Source organism: Salvelinus namaycush, chromosome 31, assembly GCF_016432855.1.
Source record: "Salvelinus namaycush isolate Seneca chromosome 31, SaNama_1.0, whole genome shotgun sequence".
In the NCBI taxonomy this organism is placed as follows: Eukaryota; Metazoa; Chordata; class Actinopteri; order Salmoniformes; family Salmonidae; genus Salvelinus; species Salvelinus namaycush.
The window spans coordinates 2,133,356-2,153,525 of NC_052337.1; the positions used below are offsets into that span (position 1 = coordinate 2,133,356).

Below are 20,170 nucleotides of genomic sequence, written 5' to 3' on the forward strand. Positions count from 1 at the left end.
TTGTCAACTAATCATCAAGCCGTCAATGAGTTGGATTAAAAATACAATGAATTGTGTTAAGTAAAATTATCCTCTTGGGAAATGGTTAGATATTACTGTGAGCCTACAATAATGTCACATGCAAATTCAGATCAAATTCAACTCTAATTTTGAAGAAGGAAAACAAAATAAAATTCAAGGAAAACATTCGATAACTCAATAGTATAAGGTTGAGAAGTTTGAGCCATATTCAGCGCAGAGTACAACATAATAACACAACGTCGCAGATATAAATGGAATGTATAGGCCTGACACTAGGCTACTCTTCCGGTCTACAATACAGACCTATCTGTTCTACCGATCGCTTTTCTAGATTCTGCACAGTTGCGCCCTCTATGAATGACCCACGCTTCTGTACGCATTCACACAGCTCCTGGAATCATGGCGGACGGTCACAGCAACAACAATCATGTCCCTGTTTTGCTTTCATTTTCGGCGTTTTCGCGGCCGTCCTCTGTGCCTGTTGGTTCTGGATATGAAGTGCTCATTCAAAAGTTTTTGTCACTCTACGGACGCCAGATTGACCTCCATCGTAAATTCATGATTCAATTGTATTCGGACGAGTGGGCACAGTACATTGATTTGCCGAAAGGATTCATCATATCTGAGAAATGCAAGCTACGATTTGTACCTTTGGAAACGGATGTAAGATTCTACCGCTTCGTTTTTTCATTGCAAATGTTGTATATAATGATGCACATTATCGCCCAAAAAGTCAAAACCTACTAACTTACAGTACTTTGACAAATTGAATTGTTTTCATAGAGACTGAGTTGAAAACGGTTCACTGCAATACTTTGTAGCTTGGCCTACTTGTCAGTAATACGGTCGCTGTCACAAATGCCCAATTTCTTGTAGGCTACATGTTTGTTCCAAAATGGTAGAGAAATACTAGCTATCATCCAACATTCATTACAGTATTTAATTTAGGTTGCCATATTTCATAATTATAAAGTCTTTATATTGAATTAGTTTACATAATTATAAAGTCTTTACTGTACAGTAGGTGTTAGTGAAGATAGATGCATGGAAATTATCAACTTGGTGTAATTATTTATTTAACGTAATTGTTCTACTGTGAAAATCGAAGTCTTGGAGTCTACTAATATAACTTTCTACATAAGTTACTGTATAAGGGAAATTAATCATTTTATTTGGCTACAGTAGGCTATTTTACCTATACACCCTATTTATTGTGAACTGGCCAAAACAAACGTAGACTTTTATCATTATCACTAAGTATTTTGTATTTGTGTATCACTAATACAGTAGTAGCCTGAGCTAAATAATCATACAAAATGCATAATATTTGCTTTTGAGTAGTAGGGCTACAAACACCAACAATATTGCCTAAAAATGACGTGCAGAAGTTGCCATTGTAAACCATCAAAGCTGTAATTGTAGTGTGACTGACAAAAATGGGATGTGGGTCGTTCTTGAATTGCGGTAGCATTTGTGCATGGCATTCTGGGTGAAGAAACGTAAGGTTCTTGTACATCTTTGTAATGAATGATTTTCAAGGCCCTAACATCAAAGTTCATGAAACTGAGGGAGTGGTATTTTAATATTCGCCTTTGTTTTCATTGGTCTATACAATATATTAAATACTTTTCACTTCCTAGCATTACAAACAATTGAAAGATATCTCTAAATCCTCAAAACATGTCACTACAACACTACACATCACCACTGGGACAAGCCAATTTGCTTACCCTAAGTCCTTTAAACCGTACATAAGTTTTATAGCATAAAGGACTTGCATAATGTTTGATCGTATACCCTGCATGCACAATTATTAGGCAAATTGTATTCCTCAGGATTCATTTTATTGTTGAACAAACACAATGCCGTCAGTCAATCCAAAATGTTATTGAACCTCAAACCTGAATGTTTAACAAAGGAAAAGTGAGTTTTGTCTTTCTCAGAGGAATATATAAGTGTGCACAATTTATTAGGCAACTATTAGTGTGCACAATTATTAGGGAACTAAATTACTAAAATAATTTCTCCAAACTCACTTGTTTATTCTCAATTTTTAGAGTAAGTGTAACAAATAAGTAACACAAAATGACAATTACATAAAAATGTTGGCCTTTCAAAAATATTCAGTGACCAATATAGCCACCCTCCTTTTCAATAACTGTCATGAGTCTTCCGTCCATGGAGTCAGTTTCTTGATCTGTTCACGATCAACTTTCACTGAAGACGCAACCACAGCCTCCCAAATGCTGTTCAAAGAGGTGTATTGTCTCCCCTCACTGTAAATCTCACGTTTGAGAAGGGCCCACAAGTTCTCAATAGGATTTAAGTCAGGTGAGGAAGGGGGCCAGGTCATTATTCGGGCATCATTGAGGTCCTTGCTGGCTAGCCAAGCAGTGGAGTACATGGATGCATGTGATGGAGCATTGTCCTGCATAAAGATCATGGCCTTCTTGAATGCTGAGGACTTCTTCCTGTACCACTGATAGAAGACAGAATGTTCCAGAAACTGGCAGTAGGTTTGAGAGTTGAGTTTCAGTCCATCTTCAACCACGAAAAGGTCCAACTACCTCATCCTTAATGATAGCAGCCAATACCAGTACCCCTCCTCCACCTTGCTGGCGCCTGCCTCGAAGTGGTGCCCCTGTGTCCATTACTGATCTAGCCACGGGCCCATCCATCTGGTCCATCAAGAGTCACTCTCCATAAAACGTTAGGGCAAAGAAATACCTGAAGATAGATTTTTCAATCTTGACGCTTCAACTTGTGAATCTTATTCAGTGGTGGTCGTGTTTCAGCCTTCTTGACCTTGACCATGTCTCTGAGCACTTGACACCTGGACAATCCAGGTAGGTTGCAGTTCTGGAATATGGTGGCACTGGAGGATAATGGGTTCCTGGTAGCTTGACGTTTAATTCTTCTCAAGTCTTTTGCAGTTAATTTGCGCCTTTTCTTCTCCATTAGTTTTTTTTGTGGCCCAGTTGACTATTCGCAACAAAACGTTTGATTGTCCGGTTGTCACACCTCAATAGTTTAGCTATTTCAAGAGTGTTGCATCCGTCTGAAAGGCATTTTAAAACTGTTGACTTTTCAGTGTCAGTTGGCCCATTTTACCTGAGGTAATGAAGCCGCCTAATAATTATGCACACCTTGATATAAGGTGTTATTGACTTTCACCACACCCTCCCTCATTACACAGACACATCTCACCTGAAAATGATTCAATCCAATAAGCATTCAAGTTTATATGGTTGTACATAGAAATAACGATAAGATCAGAATACTAACTTGCCTAATAATTGTGCACGCAGTGTATAAACAGCCCACTGGGCACAGACTTCAATTCAACGTCTATTCCACATTGGGTCAACGTAATTTCATTGAAATGAAGTAGAAAACAACGTTGATTTCAACCAGTGTGTGCCCATTGGGAGTTCAATATGAACAAAAACATGTTTGATGTGTAACTATTTGTCATTTAATTTTTTTAAATTTATGTTTGCAAAGGCAAGGGAAGGGACGCAAATGCTACCAACATTCAGGAACGACCCTCGTGTAATCCTTGGGAGGCTTTCCACTGATTCCAATGGCAGCTGTCAATAGAACCCCAAAGGAACCACTGGCACCACTAGAGATGACAATGCCATTGATCCTTTAGTAACAAAGAAATAGAATGACAAAAGTGGGCATACCTGTTTCAAAGCAACGCTCTACCCGTTTCAAAGCAACTCTCTGCCCGTTTCAAAGCAACTCTCTACCCGTTTCAAAGCAACTCTCTACCCGTTTCAAAGCAGCGCTCTACCCGTTTCAAAGCAGCGCTCTACCCGTTTCAAAGCAACTCTCTACCCGTTTCAAAGCAACTCTCTGTCCGTTCCAAAGCAACTCTCTGCCCGTCCCAAAGCAACTCTCTGCCCGTCCCAAAGCAACTCTCTGCCCGTTCCAAAGCAACTCTCTGCCCGTTCCAAAGCAACTCTCTGCCCGTTCCAAAGCAACTCTCTGCCCGTTCCAAAGCAACTCTCTGCCCGTTCCAAAGCAACTCTCTGCCCGTTCCAAAGCAACTCTCTGCCCGTTCCAAAGCAACTCTCTGCCCGTTCCAAAGCAACTCTCTGCCCGTTCCAAAGCAACTCTCTGCCCGTTCCAAAGCAACTCTCTGCCCGTTCCAAAGCAACTCTCTGCCCGTTCCAAAGCAACTCTCTGCCCGTTCCAAAGCAACTCTCTGGCCGTTCCAAAGCAACTCTCTGGCCGTTCCAAAGCAACGCTCTGGCCGCCCGTTCCAAAGCAACGCTCTGGCCGCCCGTTCCAAAGCAACGCTCTGGCCGCCCGTTCCAAAGCAACGCTCTGGCCGCCCGTTCCAAAGCAACGCTCTGGCCGCCCGTTCCAAAGCAACGCTCTGGCCGCCCGTTCCAAAGCAACGCTCTGGCCGCCCGTTCCAAAGCAACGCTCTGGCCGCCCGTTCCAAAGCAACGCTCTGGCCGCCCGTTCCAAAGCAACGCTCTGGCCGCCCGTTCCAAAGCAACGCTCTGGCCGCCCGTTCCAAAGCAACGCTCTGGCCGCCCGTTCCAAAGCAACGCTCTGGCCGCCCGTTCCAAAGCAACGCTCTGGCCGCCCGTTCCAAAGCAACGCTCTGGCCGCCCGTTCCAAAGCAACGCTCTGGCCGCCCGTTCCAAAGCAACTGCTCTGGCCGCCCGTTCCAAAGCAACTCCTCTACCCGTTTTCAAAGCAACTCCTCTACCCGTTTTCAAAGCAACTCCTCTACCCGTTTTCAAAGCAACTCCTCTACCCGTTTTCAAAGCAACTCCTCTACCCGTTTTCAAAGCAACTCCTCTACCCGTTTTCAAAGCAACTCCTCTGCCCGTTTTCAAAGCAACTCCTCTGCCCGTTTTCAAAGCAACTCCTCTGCCCGTTTTCAAAGCAACTCCTCTGCCCGTTCCAAAGCAACGCTCTGCCCGTTCCAAAGCAACGCTCTGCCCGTTCCAAAGCAACGCTCTGCCCGTTCCAAAGCAACGCTCTGCCCGTTTCAAAGCAACTCATCTGCCCGTTTTCAAAGCAACTCATCTGCCCGTTTTCAAAGCAACTCATCTGCCCGTTTTCAAAGCAACTCTCTGCCCGTTCCAAAGCAACTCTCTGCCCGTTCCAAAGCAACTCTCTGCCCGTTCCAAAGCAACTCTCTGCCCGTTCCAAAGCAACTCTCTGCCCGTTCCAAAGCAACTCTCTGCCCGTTCCAAAGCAACTCTCTGCCCGTTCCAAAGCAACTCTCTGCCCGTTCCAAAGCAACTCTCTGCCCGTTCCAAAGCAACTCTCTGCCCGTTCCAAAGCAACTCTCTGCCCGTTCCAAAGCAACTCTCTGCCCGTTTTCAAAGCAACTCTCTGCCCGTTTTCAAAGCAACTCTCTGCCCGTTTTCAAAGCAACTCTCTGCCCGTTTTCAAAGCAACTCTCTGCCCGTTTCAAAGCAACGCTCTGCCCGTTTCAAAGCAACGCTCTACCCGTTTTCAAAGCAACTCTCTGCCCGTTCCAAAGCAACTCTCTGCCCGTTCCAAAGCAACTCTCTGCCCGTTCCAAAGCAACTCTCTACCCGTTTTCAAAGCAACTCTCTACCCGTTTTCAAAGCAACTCTCTACCCGTTTTCAAAGCAACTCTCTACCCGTTTTCAAAGCAACGCTCTACCCGTTCCAAAGCAACTCTCTACCCGTTTTTTACAGTGGTGGAAAAAGTACCCCATTGTCATACTTGACTAAAAGTAAAGATAAGATGATAGAAAATGACTCAAGTGAAAGTCGCCCAGTAAAATGATACTTGAGTAAAAGTTTTTGGTTTTAAATATACTTAAGTATCAAAAGTAAAAGTATAAACCATTTCAAATTCCTTTTATTAAGCAAACCAGATGCCACAAATTAAAATGTATTTATTTATTTATGGATAGCCAGGGACACACCAACACTCAGACTATCAGGTTTCAGTTAGGACCCAGATTCAGACACTTTGAATAAACAATGGTTTAATAGTCCAAGGGGCAGGCAAGAGACAGGTCAAGCCAGGCAGGGGTCAATAATCCAGAGATGGGGCAAGGGTACCGGTCGGCAGGCAGGCTCAGGGACAGGCAGGCGGGCTTAGTGTCAGGGCAGGCAAGAGGTCAAAACCGGGAGGACTAGGAAAAACAGGAACTCTGAAAACACGTGGGTAAGCTTGACAAGACAAACTGGCAACAGACAAACAGAGAACACAGGTCTAAATACACAGGGGATAATGAGGACGATGGGTGACACCTGGAGAGGGGTGGAGACAAGCACAAAGACAGGTGAAACAGATCAGGGTGTGACACAGACATAATTTAGAAACTGAAGCATGTGTGTACAGTGAGTCCTCCAGATCAGAGCCAGTAGGGATGACCAGGGATGTTCTCTGTTTAGTGAGTCCTCCAGATCAGAGGCAGTAGGGATGACCAGGGATGTTCTCTGTTTAGTGAGTCCTCCAGATCACTGGCAGTAGGGATGACCAGGGATGTTCTCTGTTTAGTGAGTCCTCCAGATCAGAGGCAGTAGGGATGACCAGGGATGTTGTCTTGACAATTGTGTGAATTGGACCATTTTCCTGTCCTGCTAAGCATTCAAAATGTAACGAGTACTTTTGGCTGTCAGGGAAAATGTATGGAGTAAAAAGTACATTATTTTCTTCAGGAATGTAGTTCAATAAAATGTGTTAGAAATATAAATAATGGAGTACAGATACCCCAAAACATACTTAAGTACTACTTTGAAGTACTTTACACCAATGTTTTTTTTTATTATATCAATTGAACCCCTATTGTAACCATCAAATTGTATTGGTCACATACAGTACACGTGATTAGCAGATGTTATTGCGGGTTTAGCGAAATGCTTGTGCTTCTACCTCCGACAGTGCAGTAATATCTAACAAATTACACAACATATACCCAAATACACAGACATCTAAGTAGGAATGGAAAATAACTATATACATATGGACGAGCGATGTCCGAGCGGAACGGACTAAGATACAGTAGAATAGTATAGTTATTGTACACAGACAGAACTTGGCGCCGACGGAGATGGCAGCATCGCGACTAGATCTTAGGAACCATTGGCAAGTCTTACTGTCCAATGTTTGTTAAAAGATGGTCATAAATACATTATGATACACTATAATTATTTATGAATGTAACTTAGAAATGCCTCATGTTGTCAGTTCAACTGTCGTACCCCATCAGAACCCAAAATATAAGCTTGTTTTACTCCCAATATTTGTAAACAAACACTGTATAAGCGTCAAAACAAGGTTAAAATGATACGTTTGATATCATGGATGCTTTGTTATTGTTCCAATTAAGGACTCTTTGACTAAAAAAAACATGATCAATGGTGAATCTCCATTAAAAACGTTTTTTTTAGTCCAGGGCTTAATGTCTCTGGTGAACTGGAACTAGATCTTTCAAATCTTATTGTACGATTACAACCAAATAACAGAGAGACAGTGGCAAACTATTCACTCAACCCTGAGAAATGTCTTCGTCGTGATGTCACAATACTATTTCTCCCTTCCTTATTATAATAGCAATAGTGATATTAAAGATATGTTCATTAAATTAATACTCTGCCGCGCCATTGAGATATTAAAAAGAGATGAAGGGAAATGCCTGAGCAATACTGGGTTGAGCTGTTACAACGATAGGATTACAAACATGTCGCTAATTTAATTATGTTTTCTACTTGTCATTAAGCTATAATCTACTGAATATACAACAGCTGAACCAAACCAGAATGTTCAATTTGATCATTTCTATTATACTGTAGATACCATATTTCATAGTACATCAAATATTACGATTAAGATTCCTTTATTGTCCAATTTTACACAAGGCTCCAATGGAAATCCGTCTTCCACTTCATCCCAACTCCTCTGAAAGACACACATAGTCAATTTTACGATAAATACTTATTTCTCCTCAAAGACAAAGCAGTCAACTAAGCTCAGTCATTGATAATGTAGACTAAATATAAAACTATGATGGCAAAACCATAAATCATCCTATTGTTTTATATGCAGGTGACAATACTGGGGAACCTGATCCCAGCCACCACGGTTTTCTTCTGCTGTGACATGCAGGAAAGATTCCGCCCAGCTATCAAGTACTTCGGTGACATCATCAGTGTGGGACAGAGACTGGTAAATTGACCCCCTTTTCATACACCCTTGTTAATTTACATTTAAACAATATTTATGTACAGTACAAGCCAAACGTTTGGACACATCTACTCATTCCAGGTTTTTTAAATATTTTTACAATTTTCTACATTGTATAATAATAGTGAAGACATCAAAACTATGAAATAACACATATGGAATCATGTAGTAACCAAAAAAGTGTTAAACAAATCAAAATATATTTTATATTTGAGATTATTCAAAGTAGCCACCCTTTGCCTTGATGACAGCTTTGCACACTATGTCCTGACAAAATAAATAGTGAGCCTATCACAAAAATGAAAATAAATGTCAAGAAAACTGTAGGCAGTTAGACCATTATTTATCATTAAACATCAGAGGCATATTATTATTATTATTCTGTATGTAAACCCCAAGGCAATGCATTTAGTATGATATATTACATTTCGTATGGTATGTATTCATTTGTGGATGTCCATCAACCATTTCATATGATAGGCTATGTTATGAATTACAATTTGTATTATATGTTAGACATTATCAAAACGCACAATATGTAACAAATTTGCCAAATGTACTATATGTTACGAATTCTAGCTAGGTGTCTAACGTTAGTTAGCAATAAGAGAATTTAAAATGCCAAGAGTGTGCAAAGATGTAAAGGCAAAGGGTGGCTACTTTGATGAATATAAAATATATTTTGATTTCTTTAACACTTTTTTGGTTACTTCCATATGTGTTAATTCATAGTTTTTATGTCTTCACTACTATTCTACAATGTAGAAAATAGTAAAAATAAAGAAAAACCCTTGAATGAGTAGGTGTGTCCACACTTTTGACTGGTACTGTAAATATACACTACCATTCAAAATTTAGGGTCACTTAGAAATGTCGTTGTTTTTGAATGAAAAACAAAAATAATTGTCCATTAAAATAACATCAAATTGATCAGAAATACAGTGTAGACAGTGTTAATGTTGTAAATGACTATTTTTAGCTGGAAACGGCAGATTCTTTTATGGAATATCTACATAGGGGTACAGAGGTCCCTTATCAGCAACCATCACTCCTGTTCCAATGGCACATTGTGTTAGCTAATCCAAGTTTATCATTTTAAAAGGCTAATTGATCGTTAGAAAACCCTTTTGCAATTATGTTAGCACAGCTGAAAACTGTTGTTCTGATTAAAGAAGCAATAAAACTGTCCTTCTTTAGACTAGTTGAGTATCTGAAGCATCAGCATTTGTGGGTTCGATTACAGGCTCAAAATGTCCAGAAACAAATAACTTTCTTCTCAAACTCGTCAGTCTATTCTTGTTCTGAGAAATGAAGACTATTCCATGCGAGAAATTGCCAAGAAACTGAAGATCTTGTATAATGCTGTGTACTACTCCCTTCACAGAACAGCGCAAACTGTCTCTAACCAGAATAGAAAGAGGAGTGGGAGGCCCCGGTGCAGAACTGAGCAAGAGGACAAGTACATTAGTGTCTAGTTTGAGAAACGGACGCATCACAAGTCCTCAACTGGCAGCTTCATTAAATAGTACCCGCAAAACACCAGTCTCAACGTGAACAGTGAAGAGGCGACTCTGAGATGTTGGCCTTCTAGGCAGAATTGCAAAGCCATAATAATAATAATAATAATAATAATTTACATTTCCTGTTGCTGCAGGATTATTTTCCTTCTGTTGAAAACTGGCTCAAATTAAGATCCTACATCTGTATATGACATTTATATATTCCCCTCTCCCTCCATCCCCTCTACTGTGTAGCTTCAGGGGGCTCGTATCCTGGGGATTCCCGTCATCGTGTCGGAGCAGTACCCCAAAGGCCTGGGTAGCACGGTGCAGGAGATGGACCTTACTGGAGCCAGGCTGGTGTTCCCTAAGACCAAGTTCTCCATGGTGCTGCCTGAGGCCGAGGCAGCCCTGGCCGACCTGCCGGGGGTCCGCAGCGTGGTGCTGTTCGGGGTGGAGGTAAGGTTCAGAGAGAGGGAGACTGTCCTTGAATTGCAAATCGACTCCCAGACTGTACGCCGTTTGCACTTGTGGAGATATGAGAGGGTGTGATAGCTGTAGGGAATAGAGAAAGATGGAGCTCCCACCATATTGCTTACACCAATGGTTCCCAACCTTTTTTGAACCGTGGCACACCTCAAAGGGATAAAGCATTCGGCTGCACACCTAACATTTCCCGATTTTAAAATTATTTAGTGGTAATGACCTCCATCTGATCAATACTTTAATAATAAAAATATTAAATAGTGTTAATTTGAAATATTTTGATCGTTTTCATATACTGAACAAAAATATAAATGCAACATGTAAAGTGTTGGTCCCATGTTTCAAGAGCTGAAGTAAAAGATCCCCAAAAATGTTCCATATGCACAAAAAGCTTATTTCTCTCAAATTTTGGGCACAAATCTGTTTACATCCCTGTTAGTGAGCATTTCTCCTTTGCCAAGATAATCCATCCACCTGACAGGTGTGGCATATCAAGAAGCTGATTAAACAGCATGGTCATTACACAGGTGCACCTTGTGCTGGGGACAATAAAAGGCCACTCTAAAATGTGCAGTTTTGTTACACAACACAATGCCACAGATGCCTCAAGTTTTGAGGGAGCGTGCAATTGGCATGCTGACTGCAGAAATGTCCACCAGGGCTATTGCCAGAGAATTGAATGTTGATTTCTCTACCATAAGCCGCCTCCATCGTTTTAGAGAATTTGGCAGTACTTCCAACTGTCCTCACAACCACAGACCACGTGTAAGCACGCCAGCCCAGGGGAAAAACTCATTCTGATTACCTGGGCCTGGCTCCCGAGTGTGTGGACATATGCCCACCCATGGCTGCGCCCCTGCCCAGTCATGTGAAAACCATAGATTAGGGCCAAATTAATTTATTTCAGTTTATTTTTTATTTTATTTTTATTTATTTCACTGTAACTCAGTGAAATTGTTGAAATTTTTGCATGTTGCATTTGTTTTTGTTCAGTATAATTCCTTACTCACGATTTAATTTGTGTGTAACCATTTAAGAGTGTCCCGCAAATCCACGGCAGCAAGAAAAAAATGTAGCTCTGGTAAAGTAGGTCTTTAGTTTTGAACGGTTTGTGGTGCTAGAGATGAGTGGTTTTCTACATTCTAAAGATACAAACCATAGACACAAAGCCATGCTCCTTTTGTTTCTGTAGCAGAGGCTGTGCTACAGCTAAGCCTAATCAGACTTGCCTGTGCTAATGTTTTTCACAGGCAAAGTAAAATGATACAAATGACTTTGCTCGTAATGCACACCCCTTTAAATGATACAAATGACACTGCTCGTAATGCACACCCCTTTAAATGATACAAATGACACTGCTCGTAATGCACACCCCTTTAAATGATACAAATGACACTGCTCGTAATGCACACCCCTTTAAATGATACAAATGACACTGCTCGTAATGCACACCCCTTTAAATGATACAAATGACACTGCTCGTAATGCACACCCTTTTAAATGATACAAATGACACTGCTCGTAATGCACACCCCTTTAAATGATACAAATGACTTTGCTCGTAATGCACACCCCTTTCAATGATACAAATGACTTTGCTCGTAATGCACACCCCTTTCAATGATACAAATGACTTTGATCGTAATGCACACCCCTTTAATGATACAAATTACTTTGCTCGTAATGCACACCCCTTTAAATTATACAAATGACTTTGATCGTAATGCACACCCCTTTAAATGATACAAATGACTTTGATCGTAATGCACACCCCTTTAAATGATACAAATGTAACAACAGCCTGATCACACTGGACTTGAAACAACCACACAGATGTAACCATGTGACATGTAATGGTTTATCTGACCGCCACTAGGCTCCCAAATCAGATTCCCGGTGCATTCCACAGGTCACGTTTATAAGTGAATGTTCCAGAAAATAATAATAATATCAAGATTAGGAAAAGTTTTGCAGTACTCCTGAGAGTTCCTCAAGGCACACCAGTGTTAAAAACCACTGGTTTACACAGTGGTTTTGGGAGCCTAGTGGGAGCCTAGTAATCAAATGGCTACCCGAACTATTTGCATTGTGTGCCCCCCCAACCCCTCTTTTACGCTGCTGCTACTCTCTGTTTATCATATTTGCATAGTCACTTTAACTATACATTCATGTACATACCTACCTCAATTGGCTCGACCAACCAGTGCTCCCGCACATTGGCTAACCGGGCTATCTGCATTGTGTCCCGCCACCCGCCACCCACCACCCGCCAACCCCTCTTTTACGCTACTGCTACTCTCTGTTCATCATAATTGCATAGTCACTTTAACCATATCTACATGTACATACTACCTCAATCAGCCTGACTAACCGGTGTCTGTATGTAGCCTCGCTACTTTTATAGCCTCTCTACTGTATATAGCCTCGCTACTGTTATTTTTTTTTACTGTTGTTTTTTATTTCTTTACTTACCTATTGTTCACCTAATACCTTTTTTGCACTATTGGTTAGAGCCTGTAAGTAAGCATTTCACTGTTGTATTCGGTGCACGTGACAAATAAACTTGTACTCAAATTGTATAGGGGGTGACTGTCTTACACGTTGCCGCCATCTAGGGGTGTAGTCTAGTGGTACAGTTGATTGGACAGCAGAGAGTGAAATCCCAGTACTGTACAATTAGAACGTATGCACTTAATAACCAAAGATATGTCCTTATTAGTAGCCATTTTTGTCATCAGGACTTTGAACATAGCTCTTCCTATAAGTAACCCAGACCTCCTGTGTTGTCTGTCTCAGACCCATGTGTGCATCCAGCAGACAGCCCTGGACCTGCTAGCAAGGGGTTTCGAGGTGCACATGGTGGCAGACTCCACCTCATCCCGTAGCATGATGGACAGAATGTTTGCACTGGACGTAAGTATCATATTTTCATGTATTTATTTAAATGTATATTTTCATATTTATTTTTATTTAACCTTTTTATTTAACTAGGCAAGTCCGTTAAGAACAAATTCTTATTTTAAAACGACGGCCTACCCCGGCCAAACCTTCCCCTGACCAGGACGACGCTGTGCGCCGCCCTATGCGACTCCCGATCACGGCCGGTTGTGATACAGCCCAGGATCGAACCAGGGTCTGTAGTGACACCTCTAGCACTGAGATGCAGTGCCTTACACCGCTGTGCCACTCAGGGGGCCTTGTATACATATTTGCATAATATCAGGATCGAACCAGGGTCTGTAGTGACACCTCTAGCACTGAGATGCAGTGCCTTACACCGCTGCGCCACTCAGGGGGCCTTGTATACATATTTGCATAATATCATGAAAGTGTAATATGTAAACATCACAGGGGTCTCCAACATGGTAGCGCGCAGGCTGTCAATGAGAATTAATCAGTAATATTACGTGATTTCATGTGAACACAGAATGCTGCAAAGTAAAAAGCAGCAGGTATTGGTATCGCGATAAGACGGCTCTGCTAGGTTAGCTAAGGGATATTGAGTGAATAAGCTATTTGACTCTATTTTCATCAAATATATATGCTGCTGAAAACATTTCTACAAGTTATTTTCAACGTTTTCATGGTGAAAGATGGTGCTTCTAACAACAATCCATTTCATCAATTCCATTCCATCCAGTCAATTCAGGAAGTACACTGACTTTTTTTTCCCCAATGCATTTCAATTAGTAAAATGTTGAATTGGAATTTGGTTTACTTTCTGAATTGAAATGGAATTGACCTCAACCCTGCTACCAACAACAATACATGAAGAGTGTGAGTAGCTCGGACATTTAATTTGTACAGTATGAAGACATTCTTCTAAAAGAAAAGGTTGGAGAGCAGCACCATGCAGCATCAGCATCACCACGCTGCAGCAGCACCATGCAGTATTACCATATGAACCTATATCGATATTCCATGTTCTACCTACCGCCATTGTGCCTTTGAGCAAGGCACTTCAAACTGATCTGGGGGCGTTGTACTGACTTTGGCTGACTTTGGCTCTGACCCCAACCTCTCTCGCTCTCTCGCTCTCTCTCTCTGTCTCTCGCGCTCTCTCGCTCTCTCTCGCGCTCTGTCTCTCTCTCTCTCTCTCTGGCTCTCTCTCTCTCTGGCTCTGGCTCTGACCCCAACCTCTCTCTTTCTGTATGTACTGTATGTCTACCAGGGAGAATGGGATATGCAAAGTACTAATTTCCATTGTTCATGTACTAAACGGACAATAAAGTCATCCAAAAAATAACCTATTGCATAATTTACAGCAGCAGGGTATTTATTAACACACGTCTAGTCAGACTCAGCTCTTACTATGTGCTAGTGGGTACTTGCCTTCTCTCTGATGCGTCTCTCTCTCTCTCGCTGCGTCTCTCTCTCTCTGCGTCTCTCTCTCTCTGCGTCTCTCTCTCTCTGTGCCTCTCTCTCTGCGTCTCTCTCTCACTGCGTCTCTCTCTCACTGCGTCTCTCTCTCTCTGTGTCTCTCTCTCTGTGTCTCTCTCTCTCTGTGCCTCTCTCTCTCTGTGCCTCTCTCTCTCTGCGTCTCTCTCTCTCTGCGTCTCTCTCTCTGCGTCTTTCTCTGCGTCTCTCTCTGCGTCTCTCTCTCTCTGTGTCTCTCTCTCTGTGCCTCTCTGCGTCTCTCTCTCTCTCTCTCTCTCTCTGCGTCTCTCTCTCTCTCTCTGCGTCTCTCTCTCTCTCTCTCTGCGTCTCTCTCTCTCAATTCAAGGGGCTTTATTGGCATGGGAAACATATGTTAACATTGCTAAAGCAAGTGAGGTAGATAATAAACAAAAGTGAAATTAACAATAAATATGAACAGTGAACATTCCACTCACTGAAGTTTCAAAAGAATAAAGACATAATACAGTGTTGTAACGATGTACAAATGGTTGAAGTACAAAAGGGAAAATAAATAAGCATAAATATGGGTTGTATTTACAATGGTGTTTGTTCTTCACTGGTTGCCCTTTTCTTGTGGCAACAGGTCACAAATCTTGCTGCTGTGATGGCACACTGGTATTTCACCCAGTAGATATGGGAGTTTATCAAAATCGTGTATGTCTGCTCTCTCTCTCGCTGCATCTCTCTCGCTTTCTCCTTATATCTTATGCTCTTTATAGGACACATCACTGCAATCTATACTCCTCTGTAAACTGGTCATCTCTGTATACCCGTCGCAAGACCCACTGGTTGATGCTTATTTATAAAACCCTCTAGGTCCTCACTCTCCCCTATCTGAGATATCTACTGCAGCCCTCATCCTCCACATACAACACCCGTTCTACCAGTCACATTCTGTTAAAGGTCCCCAAAGCACACACATCCCTGGGTCGCTTGTCTTTTCAGTTCGCTGCAGCTAGCGACTGGAACAAGCTGCAAAAAACACTCAAACTAGACAGTTTTATCTACATCTCTTCATTCAAAGACTCAATCATGGACACTCTTACTGACAGTCGTGGCTGGTTCGCGTGATGCATTGATGTCTCGACCTTCTTGCCCTTTGTGCTGTTGTCTGTGCCCAATAATGTTAGTACCATGTTTTGTGCTGCTACCATGTTGTGCTGCTGCCATGTTGTGCTGCTACCATGTTGTTGTCATGTTGTGTTGCTACCATGCTGTGTTGTCATGAGTTGATGCCATGCTATGTTGTTGTCTTAGGTCTTTATGTAGTGTTGTGGTTTCTCGTCGTGATGTGTGTTTTGTCCTATTTATTTATTTATTTAAATCCCAGCCCCCGCCTTTTGGTAGGCCGTCATTGTAAATAAGAATTTGTTCTTAACTGACTTGCCTAGTTAAATAAAGGCTACATAAACAATAATAATCTCTTTCTATCTCTCTCAGCGAATGGCTCGCACCGGGATCATTGTCACCACCAGTGAGTCTGTCCTCCTCCAGCTGGTAGGCGACAAGGAGCACCCAAAATTCAAGGAGATCCAGAATATCATCAAGGCCAGCGCTCCCGAGTCTGGCTTGCTTTCCAAGGTCTAGACTAGGCCACGCGTGGTGAAAAAGGAAAAGGTAGAATGTGTCCTTGTCCACTGATCCCAGATATAGATATGGGTTCATATTCTCATAGTGGTTAAGGATAGAAGTTAGGTGTAGAGTAGCCTGATCCTAGATCTGTGGTTAAATTAGTATGTAATGGTTAAGGTTAGGATTGAGGGTAGGGATATCTGTGGTTAGGGACAACTTCTACCATCAAGCAGTGACAGAGAACCAACAGGAATCAAGAGGTTTAAAGGGGCGATCTGCAGTTGCTTAATCTATTTTTGGAATTATAATTTAATTATATGTACCCATTGATTCTTGAGGAATATAACTTGGAAATGCCTCATGAGCTTAATTCACCTGTCACAGTCCATGAGAACCCAAAATATAACCTTATTTTACTCCAATGTTTGACAACAACAAACACTATATAGCCTCATATATATTGCATCCATAGCTCTGTCTATGAATTTGAGTGGTTACACTTCACCAGCCCCATCCCTTATTTTTTTTCCTGCTGATTTGACGCTTTAAGGTGAATTGGGAGATGGACCAGTTTTCTTTCAGTCCTGGTCTGGGAAGGGGATGGACCAGTTCTTCTTCAGTCCTGGTCTGGGAAGGGGATGGACCAGTTCTTCTTCAGTCCTGGTCTGGGAAGCCCATTGCGTATGCAGCATTTCACTCCAGCTGGATTAAATATTGTGAAAATCTAACCTTGTTGTAGGGAAGGACTTGTCTTGAACTGAAAGTGCACATTGAGGTGATGTCATAGGACCAGTACATTTCCACTGACCAGTTTCATGTGGGTTGATAAACATACACACTGAGTCTTGGACTTGGGAAACCTTGGCTGGGCTATTTTGGTACCAATGATATTTATGCACTGAGCTTTCTAGCCTGCCTGAGCACATGGGTGATTAAGTGCTTGCTTCATGTGACTAGTATATTGTATGTGAGTCAGGGTTTGATGTAGAAAAATGAATAAATATGATATATTTCCTAATGTATAATTCCTGTTTCCCTTTTTGTCAACAGCTCACAGTATGACAGTAATTCGGAATTGTACTTCCTCGTCTATTTTTATCATGTGTTCACTGCCGTATTCTCTTATCTGCCTGTAATGAAAAGGGGGAAATAAATATAAGAAATTGTTGAGACATTTCTTTGATCTAGTTCTTACCATTTAGTTGGTCCTAAACCATGAAAATAAAACATTGCACAAAAGGCTTATTACACTAGCAAGCCTCATCGTAAATGATAAAAATCCCTCAATGCCGAAAGTGTGTGCAAGCGTGTGAGACTACAGTACCTATCTCACTATCTGGTGTCTACAGTACCTATCTGACTCTGGTGTCTACAGTACCTATCTGACTATTTGGTGTCTATAGTACTTATCTGACTATCTGGTGCCTATAGTATTTATCTGACTATCTGGTGTCTACAGTACCTATCTGGTGTCTACAGTACCTATCTGGTGTCTACACTACCTATCTGGTGTCTACACTACCTATCTGGTGTCTACACTACCTATCTGGTGTCTATACTACCTATCTGGTGTCTACACTACCTATCTGGTGTCTACACTACCTATCTGGTGTCTACACTACCTATTTGGTGTCTACACTATCTGACTATCTGGTGTCTATAATACTTATCTGACTCGCTGGTGTCTACATTACCTATCTGACTATTTGGTGTCTAAAGTACCTATTTGGTGTCTACAGTACCTATTTGGTGTCTACACTATCTGACTATCTGGTGTCTATAATACTTATCTGACTCTGGTGTCTACACTACTTATCTGACTTTCTGGTGTCTACATTACCTATCTGACTATTTGGTGTCTAAAGTACCTATTTGGTGTCTACAGTACTTATCTGGTGTCTACACGATCTGACTATCTGGTGTCTACAGTACCTATTTGGTGTCTACAGTACCTATTTGGTGTCTACACTATCTCACTATCTGGTGTCTATAATACTTATCTGACTCTGGTGTCTACACTACTTATCTGACTTCTGGTGTCTACATTACCTATCTGACTATTTGGTGTCTAAAGTACCTATTTGGTGTCTACAGTACTTATCTGGTGTCTACACGATCTGACTATCTGGTGTCTACAGTACCTATTTGGTGTCTACAGTACCTATTTGGTGTCTACACTATCTCACTATCTGGTGTCTATAATACTTATCTGACTCTGGTGTCTACACTACTTATCTGACTTCTGGTGTCTACATTACCTATCTGACTATTTGGTGTCTAAAGTACCTATTTGGTGTCTACAGTACTTATCTGGTGTCTACACGATCTGACTCTCTGGTGTCTACAGTACCTATTTGGTGTCTACAGTACCTATTTGGTGTCTACACTATCTCACTATCTGGTGTCTATAATACTTATCTGACTCTGGTGTCTACACTACTTATCTGACTTTCTGGTGTCTACATTACCTATCTGACTATCTGGTGTCTACAGTACCTATCTGGTGTCTACAATACTTATCTGGTGTCTACACTACCTATCTGACTTTCTGGTGTCTACATTACCTATCTGACTATCTGGTGTCTACAGTACCTATTTGGTGTCTATAATACTTATCTGACTCTGGTGTCTACAGTACCTATTTGGTGTCTACACTATCTGAATATCTGGTGTCTATAATACTTATCTGACTCTGGTGTCTACAGTACCTATTTGGTGTCTACACTATCTGAATATCTGGTGTCTACACTACCTATCTGACTTTCTGGTGTCTACATTACCTATCTGACTATCTGGTGTCTACAGTACCTATTTGGTGTCTATAATACTTATCTGACTGGTGTCTACAGTACCTATTTGGTGTCTACACTATCTGAATATCTGGTGTCTATAATACTTATCTGACTCTGGTGTCTACACTACCTATCTGACTATCTGGTGTCTACAGTACTTATCTGGTGTCTACAGTACCTATCTGGTGTCTACAGTACTTATCTGGTGTCTACACTACCTATCTGACTCTCTGGTGTCTACATTACCTATCTGACTATCTGGTGTCTACAGTACCTATCTGACCATCTGGTGTCTACAGTACTTATCTGGTGTCTACACTACCTATATGGTGTCTATAATTCCTATCTGACTATCTGGTGTCTACAGTACCTATCTGGTGTCTACAGTACTTATCTGGTGTCTACACTACCTATCTGACTCTCTGGTGTCTACATTACCTATCTGACTATCTGGTGTCTACAGTACCTATCTGACTATCTGGTGTCTACAGTACCTATCTGACTATCTGGTGTCTACAGTACCTATCTGGTGTCTACAGTACCTATCTGGTGTCTACAATTCCTATCTGGTGTCTACAATTCCTATCTGGTGTCTACAGTACCTATCTGGTGTCTACAGTACCTATCTGGTGTCTACAATTCCTATCTGGTGTCTACAGTACTTATCTGGTGTCTACAGTACCTATCTGGTGTCTACAATTCCTATCTGACTATCTGGTGTCTACAGTACTTATCTGGTGTCTACAGTACCATTCTGACTCTCTGGTGTCTACAGTACCTATTTGGTGTCTACAGTACCTATTTGGTGTCTACAGTACCTATTTGGTGTCTACACTATCTCACTATCTGGTGTCTATAATACTTATCTGACTCTGGTGTCTACACTACTTATCTGACTTTCTGGTGTCTACATTACCTATCTGACTATTTGGTGTCTAAAGTACCTATTTGGTGTCTACAGTACTTATCTGGTGTCTACACGATCTGACTCTCTGGTGTCTACAGTACCTATTTGGTGTCTACAGTACCTATTTGGTGTCTACAGTACCTATTTGGTGTCTACACTATCTCACTATCTGGTGTCTATAATACTTATCTGACTCTGGTGTCTACACTACTTATCTGACTTTCTGGTGTCTACATTACCTATCTGACTATCTGGTGTCTACAGTACTTATCTGGTGTCTACACTACCTATCTGACTC

At 41.5% G+C, this 20,170-nt stretch overlaps 1 protein-coding gene across 2 annotated transcripts; it reads left to right on the plus strand.

Moving 5' to 3' along the window:
• Nucleotides 1-354: 354 nt before the first annotated feature.
• isoc1 (isochorismatase domain containing 1) lies at nt 355-17,347 on the plus strand. 2 transcript variants are annotated; one of them, XM_038970823.1, is made up of 6 exons: nt 355-684; nt 8,081-8,200; nt 9,973-10,176; nt 13,000-13,116; nt 16,042-16,218; nt 16,724-17,347. In XM_038970823.1, exons 1-5 carry the CDS (start codon nt 379-381, stop codon nt 16,186-16,188), a joined length of 894 nt encoding a protein of 297 aa, XP_038826751.1. In that variant the 5' UTR covers nt 355-378; the 3' UTR covers nt 16,189-16,218; nt 16,724-17,347. The 2 variants fall into 2 exon arrangements, with proteins under 2 accessions (XP_038826751.1, XP_038826750.1); XM_038970822.1 differs by having other exon boundaries at nt 16,042-17,347.
• Nucleotides 17,348-20,170: the final 2,823 nt, after the last annotated feature.

What these genes read in the sequence shown, in the direction of transcription:
- isoc1 (XM_038970822.1), top strand. Translation starts at nt 379, where the DNA reads ATGACCCACGCTTCTGTACGCATTCACACAGCTCCTGGAATCATGGCG. An exon ending in TGGTGCTGTTCGGGGTGGAG is followed by an intron (nt 10,177 to 12,999) that starts GTAAGGTTCAGA and finishes TGTCTGTCTCAG; the next exon opens with ACCCATGTGTGCATCCAGCA. An exon ending in ACAGAATGTTTGCACTGGAC is followed by an intron (nt 13,117 to 16,041) that starts GTAAGTATCATA and finishes TATCTCTCTCAG; the next exon opens with CGAATGGCTCGCACCGGGAT.